This window comes from Dromaius novaehollandiae, chromosome 6 (genome assembly GCF_036370855.1).
Source record: "Dromaius novaehollandiae isolate bDroNov1 chromosome 6, bDroNov1.hap1, whole genome shotgun sequence".
NCBI classification, from domain to species: Eukaryota; Metazoa; Chordata; class Aves; order Casuariiformes; family Dromaiidae; genus Dromaius; species Dromaius novaehollandiae.
This window is the reverse complement of record NC_088103.1, coordinates 33,823,404-33,846,628: the sequence shown is the minus strand read 5'-3', so window position 1 is coordinate 33,846,628 and position 23,225 is coordinate 33,823,404. Positions and strand designations below refer to the sequence as shown.

Sequence of the window (23,225 nt, the reverse complement as noted above, 5' to 3'; positions counted from 1 at the left end):
GGGATGGGGTGTGGCTAAAGGGGGGCCGTGGGCCAGGCTCCGCCCTTCTTCCCGCCCGCCGTCGGCACGTTCCGTACGTACGGCGGGAAGCGCTGACGTTGTACGTAGCGGCGGCGTGTGCGTGACGCAGTTGCCCATGGTAACCCCGGAGCCGCGCTGAGGATGGTGAGTGGGGCCCGGGCAGGCCCCGCCGGGCCGGGGGCGCCGCGGGGCCGCGAGCGGGGAGGTCGCGGCCCCCAGCCGGGAGGCCTGGCAGGGCTGCGGCGGGGAGGGGGGGGAGCCCGGGCCGGGGCCGGGCAGCACCGTCCCGTGGGGGCTCGAGGGGAGCGGGGGGCTGGGCCCGAGGGGGCCGGGAGCCCCCACGCGGCGGGTGGTGGGGCTGGAGGCCCCGAGGGAGATGGGGCAGCTGGTTTGGGGGTGGGGCCGCGGGGGGCCGTGAGTCGTGGGCCTGACGGCCGTGTGGCCTGGGGGCGCTGAGGCAGGAGAGAGCCTGGCCGGGGTCCTGGTGGCGGCTGGAGGCCGTGGGGGACCCAGAGGAGAGGGGTGAGGTAGCGGCAGGGCCTGGGAGGCTGGAGGATGCTCTGGGCAGCCTCTTTGGGTTGGGGCACGCTGAATACGCTCCAGCTGGGCAAAGTGAGGAAGGCATGGGTGGGGGTGGGGTGCCCAGGAGATCAGGGGCCAAACCCCATGCTCAAGTGGAGGGGCAAGTCAGGACAAACCACCTTGCAGTGGGTGCTCAGCCAAGGCAGAGGGAACCGGGACAAAAGGTTGACTGTTCAGGGGTGGGAGAACTGCAACAGAGTGCTCGGGCTGGAAGAGGCCTAGGAATTGGAGGGGATGAACAGCTTAGTCTGGAGAGTCCCTTGGGGAACCCAGTCACTGTTGGCTGCCTAGGATGTGTCATTGGGGTACTGGATGATCTGGGGGTTTCTGCCAGGGGATGGGAATACAAGGGATGGACTGGGCTGGAAAGAAGAGATAAGAGCACACTGGGAAGGCATGGGTGGAGTGTTGATGTTGGTGAGAGAAAGAGAGGGTCCTAGGAGGAAAGGAGTGTTCAGGAGCAGAGAGGAATTGTTTGATAGGGAGCCATCTGGGCTGGAGGGAGGAGTGGGGCGGTCTTGGGTGCTGCAGAGGATCTAGTCATGAGGAATCAAGGTTGGGTGAAGTTGGATCATGGAATGGTGTGGTGGAAACAATGTGGATGTAGATGCTAGAGTAGTTGGGGTTGGGACAAGTGAGATGCTGGCAGGGTCCAGCCAGGATTGGCAGGAAGGGATGGGGTTGTCAGGTGGGTGAGGATCGGCAGGTGGTGGGTAAGAGAGTGCGTTGGCGGGAGGGTGAGTCGTGTGCTGAGGATGCAGTGTGTGCAGACAGCACAAGCAGAAAGAAAGAGCTGAACAGTCTCTGCCCAAGACGGGAGCTGTGTTTTGTCTAAGAGCCCTGCGGACACAGGCTTGATTAATGCTAGTGGACAGCATGGAAGGAGGTGTAAATGAGCGCAGCAGAGGCAGCTCCTCATCTTCGCTGGGTTAGTTCTGGCTGTGTCGCCGCCTGTTTCAGCCTGCTGGACCACAGTGAAAGAGGCTGGGACTGGGTCTGTGGGCTCTGCTTTATTTTAGATTGAGTGATGATGGAGCATGTCACACTGGATGCTGAAGCCATCACAGGATGGACATCTGCTGTAAAGATGAGGGCAGCTGCCTCCAGCAGTGCAGTGCTTTGTGGGACACATTTGGCCTGCAGCTGCTGCTGACCAGATATGCTCTTCTGCCTTGTGATGTCCCAATAAGCTGATGTAGTCTGGGGTCTGGCTGCTGTTATCTGAGTGCTTTGTGCTTAGAGAGACTGGACTGGGTGTTTTCCAGTTCCTGTGTTCTGTGATACAGGTTTTCTTATGCCTCTGTGTCTATTTTCCATTTCTGGGAGCTGTTTTTTGCATTGCAGCCTCCCAGACAGGGTGGATAGCACTTCGGGGTGCCTGGCGGGGCTGGGCAGAAAACTGGAGGGCTCTATATTGTCTCTCAGGGTTCTCAGCTTTCACTAAAATCAAATGCATCCTTAGCAGTAGAAACTCTCTGAAACACCAGTGAATATCCAAAGCAGATAGGGCAGCCTTGGGCTCTGGATCAGCAATCAGAAATGATCGAGGCAGCTTGACTTAACAATCCACTGCATGTCATCTGAGCCACGGTAGCTGACTGTGATCGTGTTTCTGGCATGTCATGATTGCACTGGTAAGCGGTTAAAGCCCCTTCTATGCCTGCTTGCTCTGACTCCAGTTATAGGAGGGTTAATGCTGAGGTTTAAATTATTGCAGTGTTCATCCAAGTGAGTAAGTGCAGAAGAGAAGTGTCCTGTTCTGTCAGCTGCACCAGCATTTCTCACAGTGGTGGGACAGGGCTGGTGGAGGGTCATAGGTGGAGCACAGAGGGAAAGATGAGCCATGAAAATGCATAGCACAAGGGAAGCGCAGGGCTGAAGTCTGTAGCTCTGGTAAGCAGCGTGTGTGGTGGCCTCACAGCAAGAGTGAAGTGAGACTGAATTGCACTCGGCTTTCAAAAGTTTTGGAGATGCTGTATGAAGCAGGGCTTGTGGCTTTCTTGTCACTGTAATAACAATCTTAGCTAGTGAGTTATTAATAGATATCAGGGTCAAAGAATCACCTGTGTTTTTCTAAAACCACTGATTGAAGATGACATCATTGTGTCAAAACTAGGGTTGTCAAAGCCTGACCCCACTTTACAGATGAGGAAACTGAGTCATGGAGTGTCTAGGTGACATTAGGCAGATTTTGTGGGGAGAGTGAAATATCAGCCTATCTAAATGTGTAGTGGTCTTGAGCTCATGTTTCTAGAGAAAATGGCATGTATTTGTCGTCTCATGTAGGTGTACCTGATACCCAGAATTTGTTCGCTTTGTCTTTCGTTGTTTGGAAATAAGGCTGTATTTAAAATGGCTCAATTTAAAAACACTTTCTAAAGCTCTAATAATGCCTCGCTGCTTTAGTTTCCCAGTACAGTTACATGTCATGAGGTTTTTTGTTTGTTTGTTTTTAATGGTTGCCGCAAGGTTAGGATGAGAAACTGCATGCAGCTAAGGCAGCATACCAACAACTGGACGAGACCCTGAAGCTCTGAAACCACCAGAGGGGAGACAAAGACTGTTGACACTGTCTGGTGTTGGGCATTAGTTCTTCTCTGCACAGGATGCAATGCCTCCTTGAAATGTGCTAAAACCAGAGGAGTTTGATTTTAATTATGATGGAGGATTCATGCTGGTATTGGTTAGTATACCGAAACAGCGCTGTGCCGCGTGACCGCTTTGGCAGAGAACTGTGTCAGTGGGTTTGAGCTGGAAAAACTCTTTAGGTGACTTGACTCCATTATATGTTAGATTTCAATGTAGAAAAGAAAGTCTGCATTGAATGACACCATATGGTGGAGACACGCAGCAAGCAAATGATTTCATTGGGAGTTTTGCCAGAGTAAGAAGTATTGAATAAACTGTACTCAATAGATTAATTTACTTTGGTTGTATTTTGAAAAAGGCTGGGTGATTTTATGACCATTAGTGACATTTGCAGTTCTGCAGCCGAAGATAAAGGTAATCAAACGTCATTCTTCAGGGCACCAGCTAATCAGTGCAGTTGTCAGGAAGGACTCCCCTCCTCCATCTCCGTGTGCCTAGAATTGTATACTGGACTAAGATGTAGCCTCAAATATTATCCACTGCTGAAGGCTGGATATTAGGCTCAAATAAACCACTTGTCCTTCCCCACTTCAGCTACTCCTGTGTGACTGTGAAGCCATCACTTACACCTTTTCCTCCATGCACTGGCTGTATCTTAGGTCACTATTTAAACATGATGAACTACCATATTGCTTAATTAAAGTAATTCCTGAGCCAGAGCTGCACGGTGCTGGGTGCTCTGCAAACAAAACAAGGAGATGTGCCCCACTCCATGGAAAAACAGGCTGCTTGAGGTGAGAGATAACTGAGTGATATGAGTGAGGAGAATCCAGGGCAGGTTCGAACTTGGCATGTTGGCTGCCTAACCTCACCAAGGACTGTAGGTGTGGCAGAGGAGTGAGCAGGAGAATCACGGGGTGGTTTTATGGATATTGTGTGAGGCTTCTCCCGTGGTTGTAGGAAAGGCACAAAGGGACCAGTTTGAGACTGGAGCTAGGCAGTGATGGGGCTGGCAACAGGAGCCACTAGGAAATGAGAGCTGTCATCTCCATGGCAGATGAGCTTGGCTGGGAAGGGCCGAGAGGGTGAAGGCAGGTCTCCTGTGGTTGAAGAAGCAGAAATGATGGAGTCCGTGCAGAGGTGTGAGGATGGGGGGAATGTGGTTGTAGTGCCAGGCTGAGATGCTGAGCTTTGTGGCTGTATTGCATCTCAGTGAATTTATTTGATTTTAGCTAAATGTCCACATCTACTAGATAAGCAATAGCTGGTGACTGAGGGCGGTTTTATTCTAAATTCATTATCTGAGCTTTGTGGCTAATAAAGTTAAACAGAATACATTTACTTCTCTTTCCTAATAGGAATCCTCTGTGCTCTTCAGTGGCTTGCAGGGCCTGCTTTATCCGTGCCCTGTGCATCAAGCCCTCAGTACAAGGGGAAATTGTTCTTTCCATTATGGCCTTATATTGCCAATCTGATACAATGTTTAAACAGATTATCTCAATGCTCTGTTTGTCCCAAACCAATTTTTGCTTTGGCCTATAAAGTGAATCTTCCTTTCAGCGGCTTCTGTGGTACAGGATGTAGTTACATGCATCAACTAGTTCAAAAGACCCATATACAGCATGGATTTAAAGCTGAATAAACCCACAAAACCCTTAGCTAGGACTATAAATGTCACTGTATTTTTATGTATGTGTATTTTTTTGAGAGAATGAGATTACTGCTATAACTGAAAGCCCTTTGATAATTCAGTGGGTATTTTAAACCTAGCAATGATATACTTTCATAAAACCACACATCCCTGTTTTCTGAAAGATGTTAATAAGATGGTTAGCTTTTCTTTCATGCGCAGTGTGTTTGAGTGCTCTTTTCTGTTTAGTTGCGTCTTTGACTTTAATGCCCATTCTGATTTCTTAGTAATTGTCAGGAATCTTTTTCTTCTTTTTTTATGTCCCCACTCACTGTCTGGAAAAGGCAGTCTTCTCACTGCTGACCCCATCAGTCTGTCTCCTCATGGTGCTCATAAAGAAAACCCTCTCTACCAAGGACAAAGATGTTTTTAAATAAGCCAGTATGATATAAAACATGCAGTTTGCTTAACTCAGAAGTGACCAAGAAGCGGTTGCTGGGTGACTGTCCTCAGCCTTGAGCTGCTCCATATCGCTGCCCTTCTCCAAAGGCTGCACACGCTACCATGCTGTGCTGTTCATTATCTGAACAGCATCTGCGGTTCCCTCCTCTGTTACAGATGCCGCAGTCTGCTTAATTTTGTGCAAATGACATGCTGCCTGGATGCGCTCCCCTGAGTCTTCTCGGCAGCTCCTCAGCCAGGTAACGTCTGCACCTTCCTGCTTGAGACTTGTCCTGCTCCTCGCCCTGGGCACCCCAATGGCTGCCTACCACTGGCCCGGCTGGTGGGCAGGCTTCTGACCTGGGCGTCCCCTCTCCTACACCTCAGCCTAGGTCCCTGCATCTAGATATCTGTCTGTTTGCTGTATCACTGCAAAGGCCTGCTCCTCTCCTGTGGCTTTTGAGCATACTCTTTGCACCAAATCTTCCCATTTTGTGGCTTCTCTACTAGGCATCTCCCATCAGCACCAAGAGGTTGTTTCTTGACTCTCATCAGCCCAACTTAGTTTCAGTGTTGTTTGCAGGCAGAGAAGTGCTAGTCCATCAGCATGTGTGCAGTGAAGGCTGCTTGTCCCACACGGTGGTGGCACGCAACAAAGAACTCATTTGAGTTATTTTTTCCAGTCTGCTAAGCTGTCAGGAAATACTGTCCATCTTCCTGGCTGCTGTGCTCCTAAGACCAATAAAAAAAATAAGTATGTTAGAAACAGTAATGATATATCTATGCATAGCTTTCCTTATTCTTAAATATTCACTAACTAGAGGGAGAAGGCTGGGTATAAGTTTTAAATAGTAATATTTACAGAATAGCAACAATTATAGTAGGCAGAACTGTTTGATTCTTGACCTAGGCTGTGCATACAGACCATATAACCTATGCTGGCAGCTACTGAAATAAAGTCCACTTCTCTATATTGGCTTGCTTGTCTTCCACCTTTTAAATCAGCTTACTTTATACCTTAGAGAATACTTTTATTTCTAAATATATCCTCTCTTCTATTGGCTACCCCAGATAATCCTGTGATCAGCTATGCAGCAGTGTCACTTGAGTAGAATATGGAACGATGCTGATCGGTTTCTCGTAGGCTGTCATACTAGCCCAGAAATAGCATCCATCTACAATGGGAGAAGCTCTAGTAACATTTACAACTGTTCCTCTTTCTGACCCCTGAGAATTGCTCTGTAGTAGATAAGCAATACTTTGTAATATGTTTCTTTGCGCTCAGTGTTTTGGAGTTGAATTCTGAAAAATAAAGGCTCCTAATCCTGATCTGCTCTGGGATACACTGCTCTGCTCTTAGCAAGTGGTACTGTGAATAGGATTAGCATTTCAACAACTTCTTTTTTTAACTGTGAGCAATAAACTAAAATAATAGGGCCTGATTCAGAGCTCTCTGAAGTTGTCAGTACTTTTGTGAAAGAGGGCTGTTGTGGTTGGGTCAGGCCCATAAGAATACAAGAATGGGGAATTTCACAGCCTTTTCCTGGAAAGGAGGGAGAATGTGTGAATTTTAGCGAGTTCCTGCTTGTGTGGGGTCTGTCCATACTGAATTTAAATCCGTGTATTTACAAGCTAACTAAACACAACTGTAAATTTGACTGCAGATGAAAAGAAAATGTTTGTTAATCATGTAGCTAAAATTTGTGTTTTTTAATGATGTCAAGGGCACTTAGGACATGCATATAAATAGGTAAACATTAGAGGTATTTCTGTCCCTGCTCCTTTTCCCTGCCATCAGACCTGTGGATGTACAAACCGTCATCAGGGCTGGGTATGAGACGAGCGCTGTGACTGGGGAAATGAGCCGTTGGGTGGGGAGGAGTTGCAGCAGTTGGCTGTACCGAATGCGGCGCTCCAAATTCATTAACTATGGGTCCATCAGCGAGAGCCAGCTGTGAGCATCTGGCCCTCAGGGCTCAGCATGAGATTTTTCAGGCCTGTACTCTTTGACTAAAAGCAGTTTGGGGATTTACTGTGCCTGCACCGTGTGGGCATGGCATCTTCTACCACGCAGAGCCCATTCCTGATTAACATCCCTTGAGCTGGGCCTGGTTTTCCACTTTTTGTACCAGCCTGTTTATGGCATAGCTAATATAAAGGCAAAAGCCCAAGAAGCAGGGTAAGGGTAAGATTTCAGTTCTGCTGTGGTTCCTTGCACGAGCTGTGAATGTGTGAACCTCGGCTTTCAATGGTGCTTTTTAAAAGCACAGTCGCAATTGCAGTTGTAACTTTCTACAAACATCCTTCCACCCCCTAACCCTCCTTTTCTCCCCCCATCTCTCACACACACGTCATGCACGCATTTTGAGCTGTGGCTGGTAATTAAATGGGTAACTGATAAATTATTTCCAAAGCAGAAGTGCTCAGAGGGGTGGATCAAATCTAACTTGCATTTGAATGTTTGTATTTTCACACTGTGTTATTGAAAGCTTTGGCATTGTGATCCATAGTGTGGTGTCTTTTCCAAAAACTCCACGCCACCCTTGTGCAGAGCTCTCTCGTAAGCAGTTTTCCAAGTGGCTGAGGTGGAGCTCTCCAGGAGTCGGCAGGAGGGCAGTGCTGCAAGCTGAAGGCCCGTTGCAGCTGTGACAGTTGCACTGCGTCCTGCAGTTCTTTATCTTCAGGACAGGTTTCTGATTGCCATGATCTGGAGGGGATCAGGAGCAACCTTCAGGGCTCAAATAGTCCTTGGCTCCCAGTAGGAATATTTAGAGTGTGTAGTTGCTTTTAGCAACAAAGCATTTTGTGACATTAACTAATTCACCCTCGCAGGTCGACAGGAATCATTGTCCTCATTTTGCAAATGGGAGAACAAAAAGGTTGAGAGATGGGCCCCCGTGGGCCCAGGTTTGTGCTGCTGTTTGAGCTCTGTTCCTGGCTCTGGGTCTTAGTGGGCCGAAGGGAAACTCTTTATGATTGTCCTGCAGGACTTGTAGTCTTGGGAATTGTCTGTTAGAGACAGAACTGAAATCCTGAGGGCTCCAAAAAGCCGTAGGCATATTTCTCCTCTGGATTTGCCCAGGCTGTTATTAGTTGCAAGAGCACCTGTGTACCTGGGTTGGGTCTCCAGTGCGGTATGTGCTATACAGAAGCTCTAAGAAATCATATCTGTGGAGTAGGGAGAGAAGGGTGCAGAGCAGTGCAGCAACATGCCCAAGGAGGCCTAGGCTGTCACGCACTCCCAGCCTGGTCCTGTGTCCTCAGCTTGTGGGGCTGGACCAGGCAGCAAGATTCAGATCGAAGTGGGGTGATCTATATTTCTCGGTTATGCGCCAGGATCCAGAACGTTTTCCAGCCATTTTAGAGAGGTGCAGGTCTCTGAGCGGTGCCATTGACAAAGGCTTGGGTGTGCTGCTGTAACGCGCACGATTGTAAATGAGCTGACCTGCATATTCTGTTTCCTAATCCTGAGTGATACTGTCAGCTCAGAGAGCTGAGCCTGGCTAATGACTGAAATCCACTGTGCTTTTCTTAGCGAGGACGTGTGGTGATCTGAGATAGTTAAAGTGCTACATCCTGAGAAGCTGAACTGCACGTGCCCCATGGGTCCGGCATGTTTTAGACAGATAAACGGGGTTTGAGATGATCAGGGAGTTACTGTGAAAAGGACTGATGTCAGGTACACAGTAACCTACAGTTAACTAGGAGGGAGATTAAATTAATGGGGTTTTCCCACTGATAAAGATAATGAAGAGCTTGCAAGGACTTGGGTTGCAGCTTCTACACATATGATATCCTTAGGCGCTGTCTTCCTGGCACAGGGAATGCTGAACAGCTGTGTCATGAGCGATACAGCCAGTGGTGTGCCCCATTGAGTGACATTTGTGCTTTCTGAGGCCTGGTTGACACTGCTTGAGATGAAGAAAAATTGGGGGGAATGAATAGAAGAGGAACTGGGAAGAGGGACTGCAGGAAAGGGTTTAGGGTGTCCTGGGATCAACCACCACACAGAACCCCTGTTGAGGGAAGAAGGCATGGCCTGGTAGAGGGGAGAGAGTGAGAAGTAACAGCTATGATCTCTCTGGCTGATTTAGGGTTTACTGTCAATCCTGCGTAAACTGAAAAGCACCCCAGACCAGGAGGTGAGAATCCTCCTCTTGGGACTGGATAATGCTGGCAAGACCACGCTCCTGAAACAGTTGGCATCTGAGGACATCAGCCACATCACGCCAACACAGGTGAGGAAGGCCTCTCCCTGCCCAAGGCTGTTCTCGTGGTCCCACTTGCCTCATAAATTTATATGAAGCACTGATGATTCAGCACAGGATTTCAGTGAAGGGGGGAAAGCTGGAGCCTGGCGCACCGTTAAGTCTTTGTGTTATCTGCACAAAGGGAGGTGCTCCGAAGGAGCCAGGGGGCGTCAGGCCAGATCTGTCAGGCTGCGTGAATGTGGACGTGCACCATGGAGTTCTGTGGGAGGCTCTTGAGTCAGGCTGGCGTTGCATGGATGAGACTTTGCTCCTGTTTGCCCTTGCCGAAAGGGGGACATATACGAGGGATGCTGCAGCATCGGGCACATCCCTGTCCCCTTGCATCTTTCACCTAGCCAGCTCCAAGGGTCCTGCGTATTCCAGTGCTCCCTCTGATGCCTCCGGCCCCCTTTCTTCCAGCCGCGGGGTTGGGGAGAGGGATGCCTCCCGTCGGAAGCACGGCAGCACCGCTCCTGCGTTGACCAGAGGAGGTTGCTAGAGAGCTGTGGGAGATGCCTCCCAGAGCTCCCAGCCCCAACACCCCGCTTCCAAGCGGGTGTCCCCTGGGTGGTGTGGCAGCATGTTGCCAGCCCACACCGCACCCTGTTTTTCTGCTTGAATGCCCTTTCGATTGGCGCTCTAATTGATGAAATGGACTCTTCAGACGTGCAGCTGTTGCTCTTTTAAGCCTGGCACTAGTTGTGTCGTGTCGAATCAAGCTGAGACCTCTGGCTTCATGTTAGCAGGGACTCTGTACTCGGCTTTCACAAGCTCAAGCCTGCTTCTCACAGCGCCCTTGTTTTTTCCTTATCTGCAGCTCTCCTACCTCTTCCTGCACCCACCCTGCTGAGCCCTCCCAAGCCACTAACTGCATCGTATGTCTCTGTAGCCTTGACAGCGTCAACCCTTGACCCAACAACACAGGCAAACCAATGGGTTGGCGTCTGTGCTCACTTTTGCCAGCGCCTCTCCCGCAGCCAATCCATCTCTGTGGTTGCCCAGCCCATCTCGCTGCACACTGCAGGCATGGGATATATAAGGTGCTAATGCCTGCCTGTGAATGTGATCCAGCCATTCTGGCTTATGCTCTGTGTGGCTTTTTCTGCTCTTTCTAGGGCTTTAACATCAAAAGTGTACAGTCTCAAGGCTTCAAGCTGAACGTATGGGACATAGGCGGACAGAGGAAGATCAGGCCGTACTGGAGGAACTATTTTGAAAACACTGATATTCTTGTAAGTATTGGCTGCAGTTGAATGCTGTGTTCATGTGATGGCTTTCCAAGGTCTCAGCCAGACATTCAGGAACAAGTAATCTAATGTCCCAGTCCTCAGCAACACCATGGCCATTGTAACAGGAGTTATCCTGAGTGAAACTGCAAGATTGGTTGGGTGCAGTAAGAAAAATAGTGATGTTTGGAGAAATCATTCAGTCGTATGTTTTTACTTTCACAGGATGGTGCTGGTTACAGCCAGTTCTTTCCCTCTCTTCTCAGTCTCTTTCAAATGAAAGAACGTGAATAACATGTAGTTTGCCCATGTATAGCTCCTTTCACTGGAGGTTCTGAAGGCTTGTCATGGATATTAGTGACTTAAGCCGCGTGTATGGAGGTGGGTCAGTATGGTGCCCTTGTTTTATAGTTGGGGAAGCTGAGGCACAGAAGAATTAAATGCCATGTTTGGTGTCAGATAGAAAAGCTTCTGGCTGAGGGACACAGAGAGACCCCTTGTCTCTTCTCTTGGTCCTTTAATCACACAACTGTCCTTTAATGTTTTTGACATCTTAGCTGCAATTACCTTACAATTAGCTACAGTTAACTACAATTATAATTACAGTGCAGGACCTCTATGTTTCTGTGCCAGAGCATGTTAGTCCTGGGACCCTCTGAATGCTGCCCAGACTAGTTTCAAAGAGCACCTCTAACATGTAGCCACGTGTGCCAGGATGGAGACAGACTGGGGGCTCCAGGAGTCTCTCCCAAGCAATATTGCCAGCAAAGCAGAGAAAAGGCCGTTCTGAGCGAGGTTTGCAGGGTTCCCTGTGGGAAAGTGGGAAGCTCTCGCTCAGAGATGCCCTTCCTCCCTCCTGTCACAGACAGGTACTCACTGATGTGTTGGGAACTCAGTGCATTTCCACAGAAGGATCAGTGCAGCTAGAAATATGACTCTGCTCTAAGGCTTATGTCAGGGTCCTAAAGAGCCAGGCTGTACCTGGAGGCTTGGAAAACATTGTCCAAATTGAAGCTGTTATTTAAATGGGGCTAAGAAGTCCTCAGCAGTCTTCTGTGCGAATCCCTCATATTCAGCCTTAAGTTAATTTGGAGTCTGGTGCTTGAGGACAACCACTATTGCAAAAAGCTGATTGGCTGATTTTTGCAAAGAGTAATGATGAGCTCTTCCTAGGAGGAGAAGGGGGAGAGGATTTTTCTTTGTCCTGGCTTTGAAAAACTAACAGAGCAGACTTAACATAGTCCTCTGTGGCAATCGAGAAGGAGAGCATGGCATGGCCGTGAGCAGGTTGTGCCCATCGAGTCTGAGCTCTGCAGCTCTGTGTGGTGGGGAGGCAGCAGGTAAGCAGATCAAAGTCAACACTGCAAAGCAGCAGCTCGAGGATCTTTGCCTGCTGCATCAGGTGCTCATACTGCGGAGATTGTGCATCATGAAACTGAAGCAGGGAGACTCTGCTGGCAAAGACAGTGAGCTACACCAGTCTGTGGGTCTTCCTTAGCAGGCTTGAAACCACCCTCTTCCCACTATGCTTCATAGGAGGTGGAGAAATAAAGGTGAATTTCAAAACGGAAGGACATTAAGGCAGTTGTGTTCCCTGCCTTCCCCAGCTAAAGCGATGTACAGAGAAAACCTTTATTTTCATGAGAGTAAGAAAATGAGTAGATAGAAGAAGAATCAGTTTGGGGGAAACAGCAGTCTGAATTCAGGGAGGGAGCAACTGGTGTGCACACAGACTTGAGCTCCCTGGCCTGCATTGCCTGCTAGCCAGATGGCAGCCAGTCTCAGACTGGAGCTGTCTGCATGTTAGCGCAGTGCTTTGCCAGGGCTGGTATGTCTGTGCACACCAAAATAGGGATAGCAGCTAAAATGATGGGATCGGGTACATGCTGATGACTCCCTTTCTCTCTTCTACCAGTCCTCACCCTGTTTTGGCCAGTAACTTATCCATCTCACGAGCTTGGTGCAGGTCATGCCTCTGTAAATTGAGCCAACTTATTCCTCATAGTATTGCTTCATCCAGCCCCACCACTCACAACCCACTTAACTCCAGGCTTTGTTTTGGCCTGTTGCTCTAAGGAGGCACCCAGCTCTAGGGGAACTGCTTTCTCAAGCTCTGTTCCTCCAGCACCGTGTGCTCGATGGCTGCTCAAACCAGAGAACAACCAAACCCTACTGCCAGAAGCAGGCTCTTGTGTGGGCCTGGCAGTAGAGGCAAGATGGAGATAAGATATGCTACAATTCCCAGGACCCCCTGCTTCTGTCTTCTAAACTATAGTGCAAAAAGCAGAGAGGACCCTCTAAAGGGTTTTAAAAAGCAGGAAGTGATTGCAAATTCAAATCCATGCAGGTGCTTTTGAATGAGAGGCATGTCTTGCATCACACACCTGTGATATTTGGAAGCTTAGCCCAGGCAAATAAGGTGTGGATATTTGTCTGATTGCATATTCAGACAGGCACCTGCAGCTATTTGGCACAGTGCTTTCTGGTTTGGAAGCAGGCGCTCCATACATACTTTACCTTCTCTGTGCTGTGCTTTTGTGGCTTTTGCCCCAAGCACTGTTGTCTCCAATTCTAATCTTGCAGGATAGTTCCCTAGCAAGAAATGGAGTGGTACAGGAGACGGTATGGCTGATTGGGACTCAGAGCTCCTCCGTGTCAGAGTAGCACCATAATATGGGAGGTGCTGCTTTTTGGTTGAGAAGCAGCACTTGGCTATTGCATTGATGTGTTGCTAAGCTTCCCCTGAGATGTCCGTCAAGAGGACAGTTGCCAGTCCAGTTTTACCTCGGAGCACAACTGCCAGCCCTGCGACTTGCTCCTTTCTTTTGGTCTGTGCTTCCTACCCCAAACGGGATGCACAGGGAGGAGCAGAGAGGACAGTCTAGCTGGTACATTAGAGGTGCACATGCCTCAGATGGGGGTGGGGAGAGGCTGTGTGTCATGCAATGCCTGTGGGCCTTTCCCTGTCACGTGACACCAGGCATGTGCTCCACTATCACATCCCCCTGCAGCTGTGTCGAGCCCTGCTGCGTATCTCCCAGCCTCTGCTGATGAGCACCTAGGAAGGACCACAGACCCCAAGTGATCAGCAAAGAGGCCCACAAGGTTGCTGAGTTAGCTCCTTCTCCAGGCCTAGCATACAGGTTCTCATGCTGTGTGTTTGGTCCAATTTTAAACAACTCTAGCACTGCTCATTAAGAGAGTGCCTACAGTTTAATAGATATTGCTGCTAGAGGTCTTCCCTCCCCCTACTCTTTGGTCAAAATTGTCTTGGAAGTGCGGAGTCTTTTGCAGAGACTGCCTGCAAGGTTGCCATTTATCTTGATGGCGGGGTGCTGTGCTCATCTATTCCCTGAAAACCAGGCTGACACTTGCTCCCTGTAAGCCACCAAGGAGCATGCAGATGACATGCTAGCAGCTTCAATCACTGCTGATGGGGAATGGCAGGGACTGGAAGCAAAAGGCTCAGGGTTTGTCACCAGTCCTGTCCCTGCCCACTGCCCCAGCTTCCTTCTCCTTTAAAAACCTTCTCATACCCAAGCAATGAAAATGGGGCCTCAGGTGATTCATGTCGGTGAGTGTTATACTGAGGTTCCCCATTTCTTTAGATGTAGCTTGATGCCTGTGTGCTCTGAACTGCAATAGCATTACTGGGGGAAGGGGAGGCAGCTGGAATTACTAATCACATATCTAGGAGGATCTTTCAGGAGCCTTTCAGCCTGTGCAGACCTAAAACTGCTCCACTGGAAAGGCTCATTTGCATTTGCCCCAAAGGGGAATTTATTACAGAAAGAAGTTAGCACATACCGTGCTGCTTAGAGGGGTGACAACCTCCTCTGAGGCAGGGAGCCTGCAGGCCAGGGTCCACTCTTCTCTGTACTGGGGACAGGTGTTCGGTTGGGACCCCCTCCTGGGCCATGGGATGTGGTGCCTAGCCCTGAGGGGTTGGCACTGCTCTGCTGTCATGCTTTGTGAGCCAGCTGCTCCCTGTGTCCTCTAAGGTCCTGGTGGAGAAGCTGGCAGCTAAAGACAGTCTTACAAGCTGGATCCAGCCCCCTCCCCTCACCACTCAATCCAGGAGGTAGTGGTAGGATCACCTGGTGGAGAGGAACTTGGTGCCTCCAATATGTTCCTGTCTCATCTGACCCCTGAGTGCCATCATGAGTCTTGGTGGCTTATCAGGAGGTGATTTGTCCTGCAAGAGGGCAGCATGGTGTAGGCACACCAGTGCAGTGCCTAGATACCATGTCTGCTGGGATGAATGACCGCGTTTGGCTCCCCAGGTTTTGCCTTCCAGAGGTCGGCTGCAGCCTGAAAGCTGGCCAGCTGTGAAGATGACAGGCAGTCAGTCTCCTGCTCTCTCCAAGTGACAGATGCTGTGGAGGTGGTGAGAGCATCCCTGGTACTGCCTCCAGCTCCTTTCTGATCGCGGCCATCCGCTCTCCCTGCCTGTGAAAGAGGTGATTCCTCTCTTTTCGGAACATCGTGAAGTTTTGTCAACATTTGCTATAAAATAATACCCGAGTCTTTGTCCCAAAAGCATTATTATTAGGCTCTGTCCATGTAAGCACATGATACAGTGGAAGAATGTCTTCTGGGGAGAGTAACTTTTCCCCTTATTTCCTTTTCAGATCTATGTCATTGACAGTGCAGATAGGAAGAGGTTTGAAGAAACAGGTCAGGTAAGTTATGCCCACCTTCCTTTGAAGTAACTGAGTGCTTCTGAGTGCTGCTTGCTCACAAAAGTTAGGAAGATGCTTTTGTTGTTTATAAGGGAAATTTGCATTTCAAGAGAGACTTCCTTTTCAACATCAATGCAGATTATTTTGGTAGATGTGAAACAAGGAAAATAGGTAGCCTAATTCCACTTAAATAGAACGGTTTGCATTAAAATTATACAATAATATCAGATGAAGCCTAATACAGAAAGCAAAAACTTTTGTAAGTCCTTTAAACCTTGCCAAACCAAGACCCCGAGGAATCCTATTTTCTTATTTACAAAGTTGAAATGGAAATCATATTGACTTGATTGTCTCTTGGATGTAATTGAAAAAAAACCCAAGAACTTTTTAGCTAGGACTGGCCAGAAAATAAGACTTCCATTTTGCAAAGTTTTGATGTTTTGTAACATTTTGTATTTTAGGATGGAACAAAAATAGGACTTTTGACTTTTCTGTTGTAAAATTTAGAAAGTGACAGTGTCCCAAAATAGCCAGCAGCAGATTTACCCCCCAGAAATGGGAGACTTAAGTTAAAGGCCTCTATTCTGCTTCTTTTAAAGGAGGCACTTGCTCTTTTGTCTCAAGTCTTGTGGGAACATCCTAACAGCAGGACTGTGGGGTGTGGGGCAGGAATCTCTCTCCTGTTGGATCTATTTCACTTTATATCAATAATTAAATATACATTGGGCAAAAGAGAGGGAGAGGAAGCAGAAGCTTAGAGCACTTGCCTGAGTCAGGCGGAGTCAGCCTGGACCCCTCACATTTCCGCAAACAGTTTTGGTTTCAATAAATCAGCCATGTCAGATGAAAGACCTATTTTGCTGAAAAATTCCCAGCCAACTCTGTTTATAACTCCATTCTCTCATTCTGGTTTCCAAACCAAACATTGCTTTTGGGGGAGATGGAGTCACATTTCCGCTGCAGTTTAGCATCTCCCCGACTGCATTCATTTAATCCAAGTTTTTAGTCAGTGCTTGAAAGATGTTAGGACAGTATAGAGAGTGTGAAATCCTAAACAAGGAGCCCACAAAAATCTCATTTACTCATCTGTCCGCAGTGCCAGCACTCCCTACAGGTTAAAATTCTGCTGGGTTTACCATATGTTCACATAGGGAAGTGACTTGAGACTGTGTGCTTGTTTCACATGAGGCCATTGCACAACCCTAGATGTGAAGTATTTTAGCCATCGTTGATCTACTGCAGATTCAGATTTGAGCTATTAAAAGACTGTTTGAGTCACCCACTTTTGAATGAACAAACCCATTTCTTAAGATGCCACTCAATGTGTGCTGTGCATAAGGAGCCAAAATCCATCCAGTAAAACTGATTTTAGCTTGTCTTCAGCTAGCCAATGCCTTCAAAAGCATCGCTGCTTTCTTGTGGGAGGGAGAATTCCATTTCTGGGGGGAACAAAAAAATCTGGGGGGAAAAAAAAAAAATCCTCTCCTTCTCAAATTGCAGTTTATAAAACTTGGAACAAAGTCCCGAAACTCAGTATTAGCAAAGATATCAGGTCTGGTTGTCAATGGCAGCTCAGGTACAAATGCCAGTCAGGCGATAACTTGAGATAGACTTCTCATACTGCCAATTTACATGGTTTTTGCTGTTTCATCAATTTTGATCTCCAGGGAGCAGGGGCTGGTAAAACACAGAGTTGTAGCCTTTAAGGCAACTGCTAATTTCAGACTAAGATGAAGATTTTTGTAACCTGTAATTGGAAGAAATCGCTTTTGAACCTTGGGCACAGATGATTGTATACTTTTTTTGCTCTCTTATAATAAGATCTAGGTTTCACTGGAAGCACAGTCTTCCAGCATTTGCCCTAAATATATTTCTAATTAGAGACAACCACTGGTGGTTGAAGATTTTCTTCCCTTCCATCTCTCCCTCTTCTCCCTACCCCCTCCCTTGTAAATGATATAGGAGCTGGCTGAGCTTTTGGATGAAGAAAAGCTTAGTGGAGTCCCCGTGCTCATATTTGCTAACAAGCAGGATTTGCTGACGGCTGCCCCTGCTTCAGAGATTGCCGAGGGACTGAACCTACACACAATCCGTGACAGAGTCTGGCAGATCCAGTCTTGTTCAGCTCTTTCAGGAGAGGGAGTGCAGGTGAGGCTCTGGAGAGGGCTTGCTGTGCCAGCAGGCCATCTGCGAGAGGTTGTCTGTTGATCTGCAGGGTGGGGCTGGACCGGCAACCTCGCAAAAGAGGGTCGGCGCAGCCAAGCATGCGGGGCGCATGTCTCTCCACCGGTGCGAAGGGGAGGGGGAGCAGCAGGCCCTTGGGATCTCTGCTGCCCCGGGAAAGGGGAGAGCGATCACAGATTCACCTCCCCACCCGGAACCCCTTGGTCAGGCCAGATGAAGACATTGATTTATTTTAAAGAGACTGCTGTCAGGTTAATCATTTTCACAAAACAAATCACCTTTTACTATTAACCCCTTTGACTGTTACAAGTGTGCACTTTAGAAATCTGATTTACCTTCACTGCTAATGTCATTTGGCATTTTGCTCAGCTCAGGCGCCAGCGAGAAAAATTGATCTGTTTCTGACCCAGAGAAACACGAGAGCCGCACATGTCGCACAAGACCACTTCTAATGGCAGCGTTTGGGGCTGCAAAAACCCGCAGAGGGGGCTGAGCTGTGTTCCTGTACCAAACTGTAATAGCTGTGTCTTGTGCTCCTGTGCTGTAGCCAGCTCCTGCAGTATAGTAGCTCTTTGTAATGTAAATGGGACCTAGGTTTATTTATTTCACTTTTAGGCTTTCCTGAATTAATGAAATATTTGCAGCGCTTGCAGTCCCAGCGGTGAGAACTCCCTTCACTGATATTTAAAGAAACAGGATCATGAAGGGATTTATCCTCACTGCAGATTCTCTAAAACCTTGTTTGCAGATGCTACAGAGCTGTTCAGGGTAGTCAGATCTCAAGCTGAGTATGAAGAATTACAGAAGCAGCTCGCAATACTGAGTGGGCAGTAAAATGGCAGATGAAAGTCAATGTTGACAAGTGCAAAATAATGCACACGAGGAACAACAGCCCTAACTATACACATACAGTGATGGACTCAAAATTAGCTGCCATTATTCAGAGAGCAGATCCTTGGGAACAGAAGTTTAGCACTCAGCAGAGACCAGAAAAGGAAATCAGTGTTAGAGAATTTATTAGAAAGGGAGTGAGCAACATCCCAGAAAACACTTCTTATGTCACAAGACAAAGGCACGCTGGGCCCACACCTTGAACATGACATTCATTTTTTGCCCTGCCCTCATCTAAAAAGACTCTAGTAGAAGTAGAATCATAGAGTCCAACAATAAATTAGGTTGAAGGGTGCTCTGGAGATCTCTAATCTAACCTCCTGCTTAGAGCAGGGCTAACTACAAGTCTAGAGGGTTTTGTCCAGTCAAGTTATAAATATATATGGATGGAGATTCCATAGCCTCTTTAGGTAACCTGTTCCGGTGCTTACCCACACTCATCATGAAAAATGTTGTCCTTTTATCTATTCAGAAGTAGGAGAGATTTCAGGATCTTCTGTCAAGATTGATCAGCAGTACAGAGTGGCATCTGTACACAGGGAGAATAAATAGAATAAGACTTGCAGCTTGGAGGAGAGAGGACAGAGAGTGGGAACATCTTCAGGGTTTATAAAATAATGTACAAAAAAGGCAAATAAACTATATGCTATTTTTCACATTGCTAGAGGAAAGGGGTTCCTAGCGAAATAATCAGGCAACAGTTTTAAGAGATAAAAAGACATACTTCTTTGTCAATTGCATAGTCAAATTGTGGCTTTCATTGGCACATGATGTTGTGGAGACTAAAGACATCAATGGGTTCAGAAAAGGACTGGGCAAATTTCTAAAGAAGACGTCCTCAGGCAATTGCTAACCCCAAAGATGTGGAGGCAGCTTTTGAGCAGGGCATAGCCAAGGCCATGGACTGGGAGGGAAGAACAGAGAAAGGGAGGCCATACATGGTACTCATACACGGTCTCTGGCACTCTTTCCTTTGGCATCCAGAAAAGGGATGGTGGCGTGGATGGACTGTTGGTCTGACCCAGTACAGCAGTTATTGTGTTTTAAAATTATTAACCTACCGTTTAGACCTACACGTAGCAGATGGTGTCCTTCAAAGGGCCTTTATTTAGTTAGCTAAGATACAAATTCAGCTATGTTGCTACCAACTTTGTGAAAGGCTTCCACTCTGTGTTCTTTATTTTGAAGTGCTGCTGTTAGAGGGAAATATGTTCTACAATTGTAGTGTATATTCAAGTGCAAAACCCTCCCAAAGAAATGTGATCGAGATCAAGAATGCGACATTGCAGTTCACATGGATGTGGGCAGGCAGGCTCAGGTCACCTTCTTCCCTCCTGCAGGCCCTCCCCTACTTTATGTAAGTCCAAATTATCTCTGCAGTTGTGAAGGGGCAGTAAAATAGGAGATGAAATTGAGGGAGATGCGTTGGATGTGGGAGAATTAATGATAGAAAATGGCACTTTCTGTCAATGAGCTTTGAAAAATGCTTCCTACTGAAGTTCATCTATAGCCTCTCTAGAGTGGCCTGTCTCACTTCCTTGCTGTTAGCTCCTCCTTTGTGCCTTCTTGATGAACAATGTGTCTGTATATTCACAAGAATAAAATGTACAGCCTAATACCTTCTACTAGGAAAATAAAAGCCACTTCTGCACTTATTTCCCAGAGAATAAAGGCAAGAGCTAAACTGTTAAAGTATTTGTAGGCCTATGTATTTTGCTCATCATGCTAATTTAGACGAATTAATTTAGATGCAGGCCAGATAATGTCCCGCTTTGTTGTCCCCAGTCCCATTGCCCTAAATATTCCAGCTTATTCCATAAATGATTATTGCAGAAAGATCAGGGAAGTCACAAATTCTCTGCAGCTTGTAGAAAAAGATGAGCTACATTTCTCTTCTCTCACAACTCCAGCATGGTCAAATCAGATGGCAAGAATCTCTCCCTTTGCTTGGAAATTTATTAAACAAAGTATTTTGGGAGCTGAGTTTTAAACTAAATGAAGGATTTTAGTTGCAACTGGATCAGCACAAGAAGAAATGGTGTCTTCATCCCTAGGAATCTAAGGAGGGGTCAACATGCTCAAAATCAAAGAAGAACTTGTTTAAAGAGTGAGATTAAGAAAGATGTTTTTGAGGATCATGGTACGCTGTCTGTACACCAGTGGCTCAGAAAGGGAGCTCTCAATGTGTAGCTAAATCTCAGCTCACTGCTTTAAGGACTTCTTTGAGAAATGACACTGAGTGACAGAAAAATAAATGAAGATGTGGAAGCATCAGGTATTCAGAATGAAAGCCAAGGAGCGAGCAAGCTAACCGTGACTGCTGATGGAATGTATTAGCTAGAGTAAAATTGTAGATATCACTGATGGATTCTGCAAGGAAAAGTTGTGGCATATCTAGAACTGAGCACATGCAGGAACAGAGTTTGTAGGGGAAGATTTTTGTGATAGCTCAAAGGAAGAGCAATGAGCAAAGATAAATAATGCCAATAAATGAAGGAGAAATAGTTTGAAGGTCATTTAATTAGTTTAGCTGCTAGCACCATGGTGTATAGAATTGGGTAGTTAAGACTGGGGATTTCAAGGTTAATGAGATTAGATTATGGATAATAGAATGATATAAATTTAGAGAATTTAACTATTATTTGAAATGGGTTATTTAATAAAACTGTTAATTAAGGAGGGAATCCATATTATCATCTTCTCTTTTAAAATTAACTGTTGGGGCTCTGGAGAAGCAAAGTCCTGGGCAGACTCAGAAGAGAGGTGACTGGGTTAACTGGAAACCCCACATAATGTCCTCTGGAACCCAGCTGGTATCCCACATAATGCCACCTGAAGACTTCATTACCTCCCAGCTGAAACCATGGGCAGCACTTGTTTTGTTAATCAGACTTCATGGTGCCGTTGAGAGAGGAGTGACATCCCTCATGCTTAGAGGCTATTAGAAGCAAACCGTTTGCTTGGGTCTGATTTTATCCTTTAGACCTAGTTTGCAAAGCAGGAAAGCTTCTTCTCCCTGAGGCAGCCATTTGGACTCTGCCTCTGGAATGGAGAGTCCTGCTCCAGCGTGCGCTGAGACCCTTGCGTGTGGTGTAGCAAACAAGGGAGGCGATTGCCAACTCCAGCAATGACAGTAAGAGAAATGCAAGGGAACTGTTGCCTCACAACAGCTTTTGGTTGCCACATAGGCTCTCTCGAGGTTATGTTTTGTGACCCGACTGCCAGATGTAGTACTTGGCCATGCAAAAGCTATATACGCTCTGCCCCAGCTGGCCAGGATGGGGTGAAAGCAGGCAGGACTCCTCTGCTTTGCTGCCTGCCCCGCTGCTGGAGGTGATTTTTAGGGGCTAGGGTGTGTATTAAACATGACTCAAGGCTTTGGACTGGTCCGTGCTCTGCAGCTCATTACTTGTTTGAAGCAAGAGCCTCAGATCAAGGCAGCAGGAGCTCAGCTCGCCCTGAGGGATCGCCCTCCAGATTGATGCTGCAGCGTATTGTGTCCGGAGTCTCCCAAGCATAATGGTCCCCTGGAGACCACTAAAAGCCAGTGGAAATGAGAGTAGCCACTAAACTTCTCTAATTTATGCCAGGGCTAGTCAGGCCCAAAGGACTGTTTGAAGGGCTGAGCTGCTTTCTCCTCCTTGGCTGTTTCAGCCCGGTTGAGAACGGAGCCTGAGACCTAGCTATGCTGATGCTGCAATTCCAAATTTTCATAAGGGCAAGATTCAGGACAGTCCCCCGGCAATCTCATGTGCTGTGTCCCCAGGGCTCGGCTTTGTCTCAAAGATGTCTTAGCCAGGGCAGGCTAGATGGGGATCTTCCACATTTTATCAAGGTTTTGTGGCTACTTGTAAATGTGATTTAAAACCGGTTTTGATGACTGCAGCTCTCCTGGGGCAGGCAGAGCTAGTGCTTGCTAGGGAAAAGCAACTGTGTTTCCAAATTATAAGGCAAAATCTTGTGATTTTTAAGCAGGTAAGAAGGGAGTCTACAATGCAGCATCAGGGATACAAGGTCTCAGAGGACATAAGAAAAACTTGCACCCAGGCGAAAAACAGTGGATACTGTACTTGCAGGAGCCTGAAAAAGCCTGTGTGTATGATGACTGGATGTGCAAATAAATGAAAGAAAATGAAGGCAAAGTCCTAGGTTTGCAGAGGGAAAAGAAAGTGACAGTTAAAATAACATGCACCAAAAATGCTAGAGATAGAGAATTTTGCACTTGCCTGACCCAATTTGTTATGTTAGACAGAGGATTACATGAAAGGATTAAGCTTTGCTGTCCTTAAGGTCATGTTAGGGGTCACAAGTTTGTGGCCTTGCCTGATCCCTGGCTCTCAGGGAGCAGAAATCAGGAGGCTTTTTATGGGGTGGAAGGGGCTCGTTCACTGGCGTTTGAAGTCAGGCTACTTTGCTCCCATAGCCACAGCGCTGATAACACAGGCAGTAGGCAAGCAAGCAGAGTGGCAAAATCTCAGGAAGGATTCCAGGCTTCTCCTGGGGGAGGCTCTGCCAGCCCTTTCCCGAAGGGAATTAGAGCACCGCTCGCCTGGTGCAACAGCAGATGTGACTGCAGCGAGACGGGGCCGTGCCAAGCGGCATTACTCTGCAGGGTGCATCACCCTCTTCCCTGGGGGTCTCTCTCTTTGCTTTGGTAAAGTTTACTAGCTGCTTGTCATGGAGCTGAGAGAGCCGAATCCGAAAGATCTGAAATTTTTCCCTGGCTAAG

The 23,225-nt window shown here is 47.4% G+C and overlaps 1 protein-coding gene across 1 annotated transcript in view; it reads left to right on the top strand.

Moving 5' to 3' along the window:
- The first annotated feature begins 11 nt into the window (after nt 1-11).
- Nucleotides 12-23,225, top strand: part of ARL3 (ADP ribosylation factor like GTPase 3) — a 30,444-nt gene continuing 7,230 nt past the window's right edge. Inside the window, exons 1-5 of the mRNA XM_026110351.2 lie at nt 12-165; nt 9,358-9,501; nt 10,629-10,745; nt 15,371-15,421; nt 17,384-17,569. Of these exons, the coding sequence (XP_025966136.1) occupies nt 163-165; nt 9,358-9,501; nt 10,629-10,745; nt 15,371-15,421; nt 17,384-17,569 (501 nt within the window). The 5' untranslated portion in view covers nt 12-162. The remainder of the gene's footprint in view (nt 166-9,357; nt 9,502-10,628; nt 10,746-15,370; nt 15,422-17,383; nt 17,570-23,225) is intronic.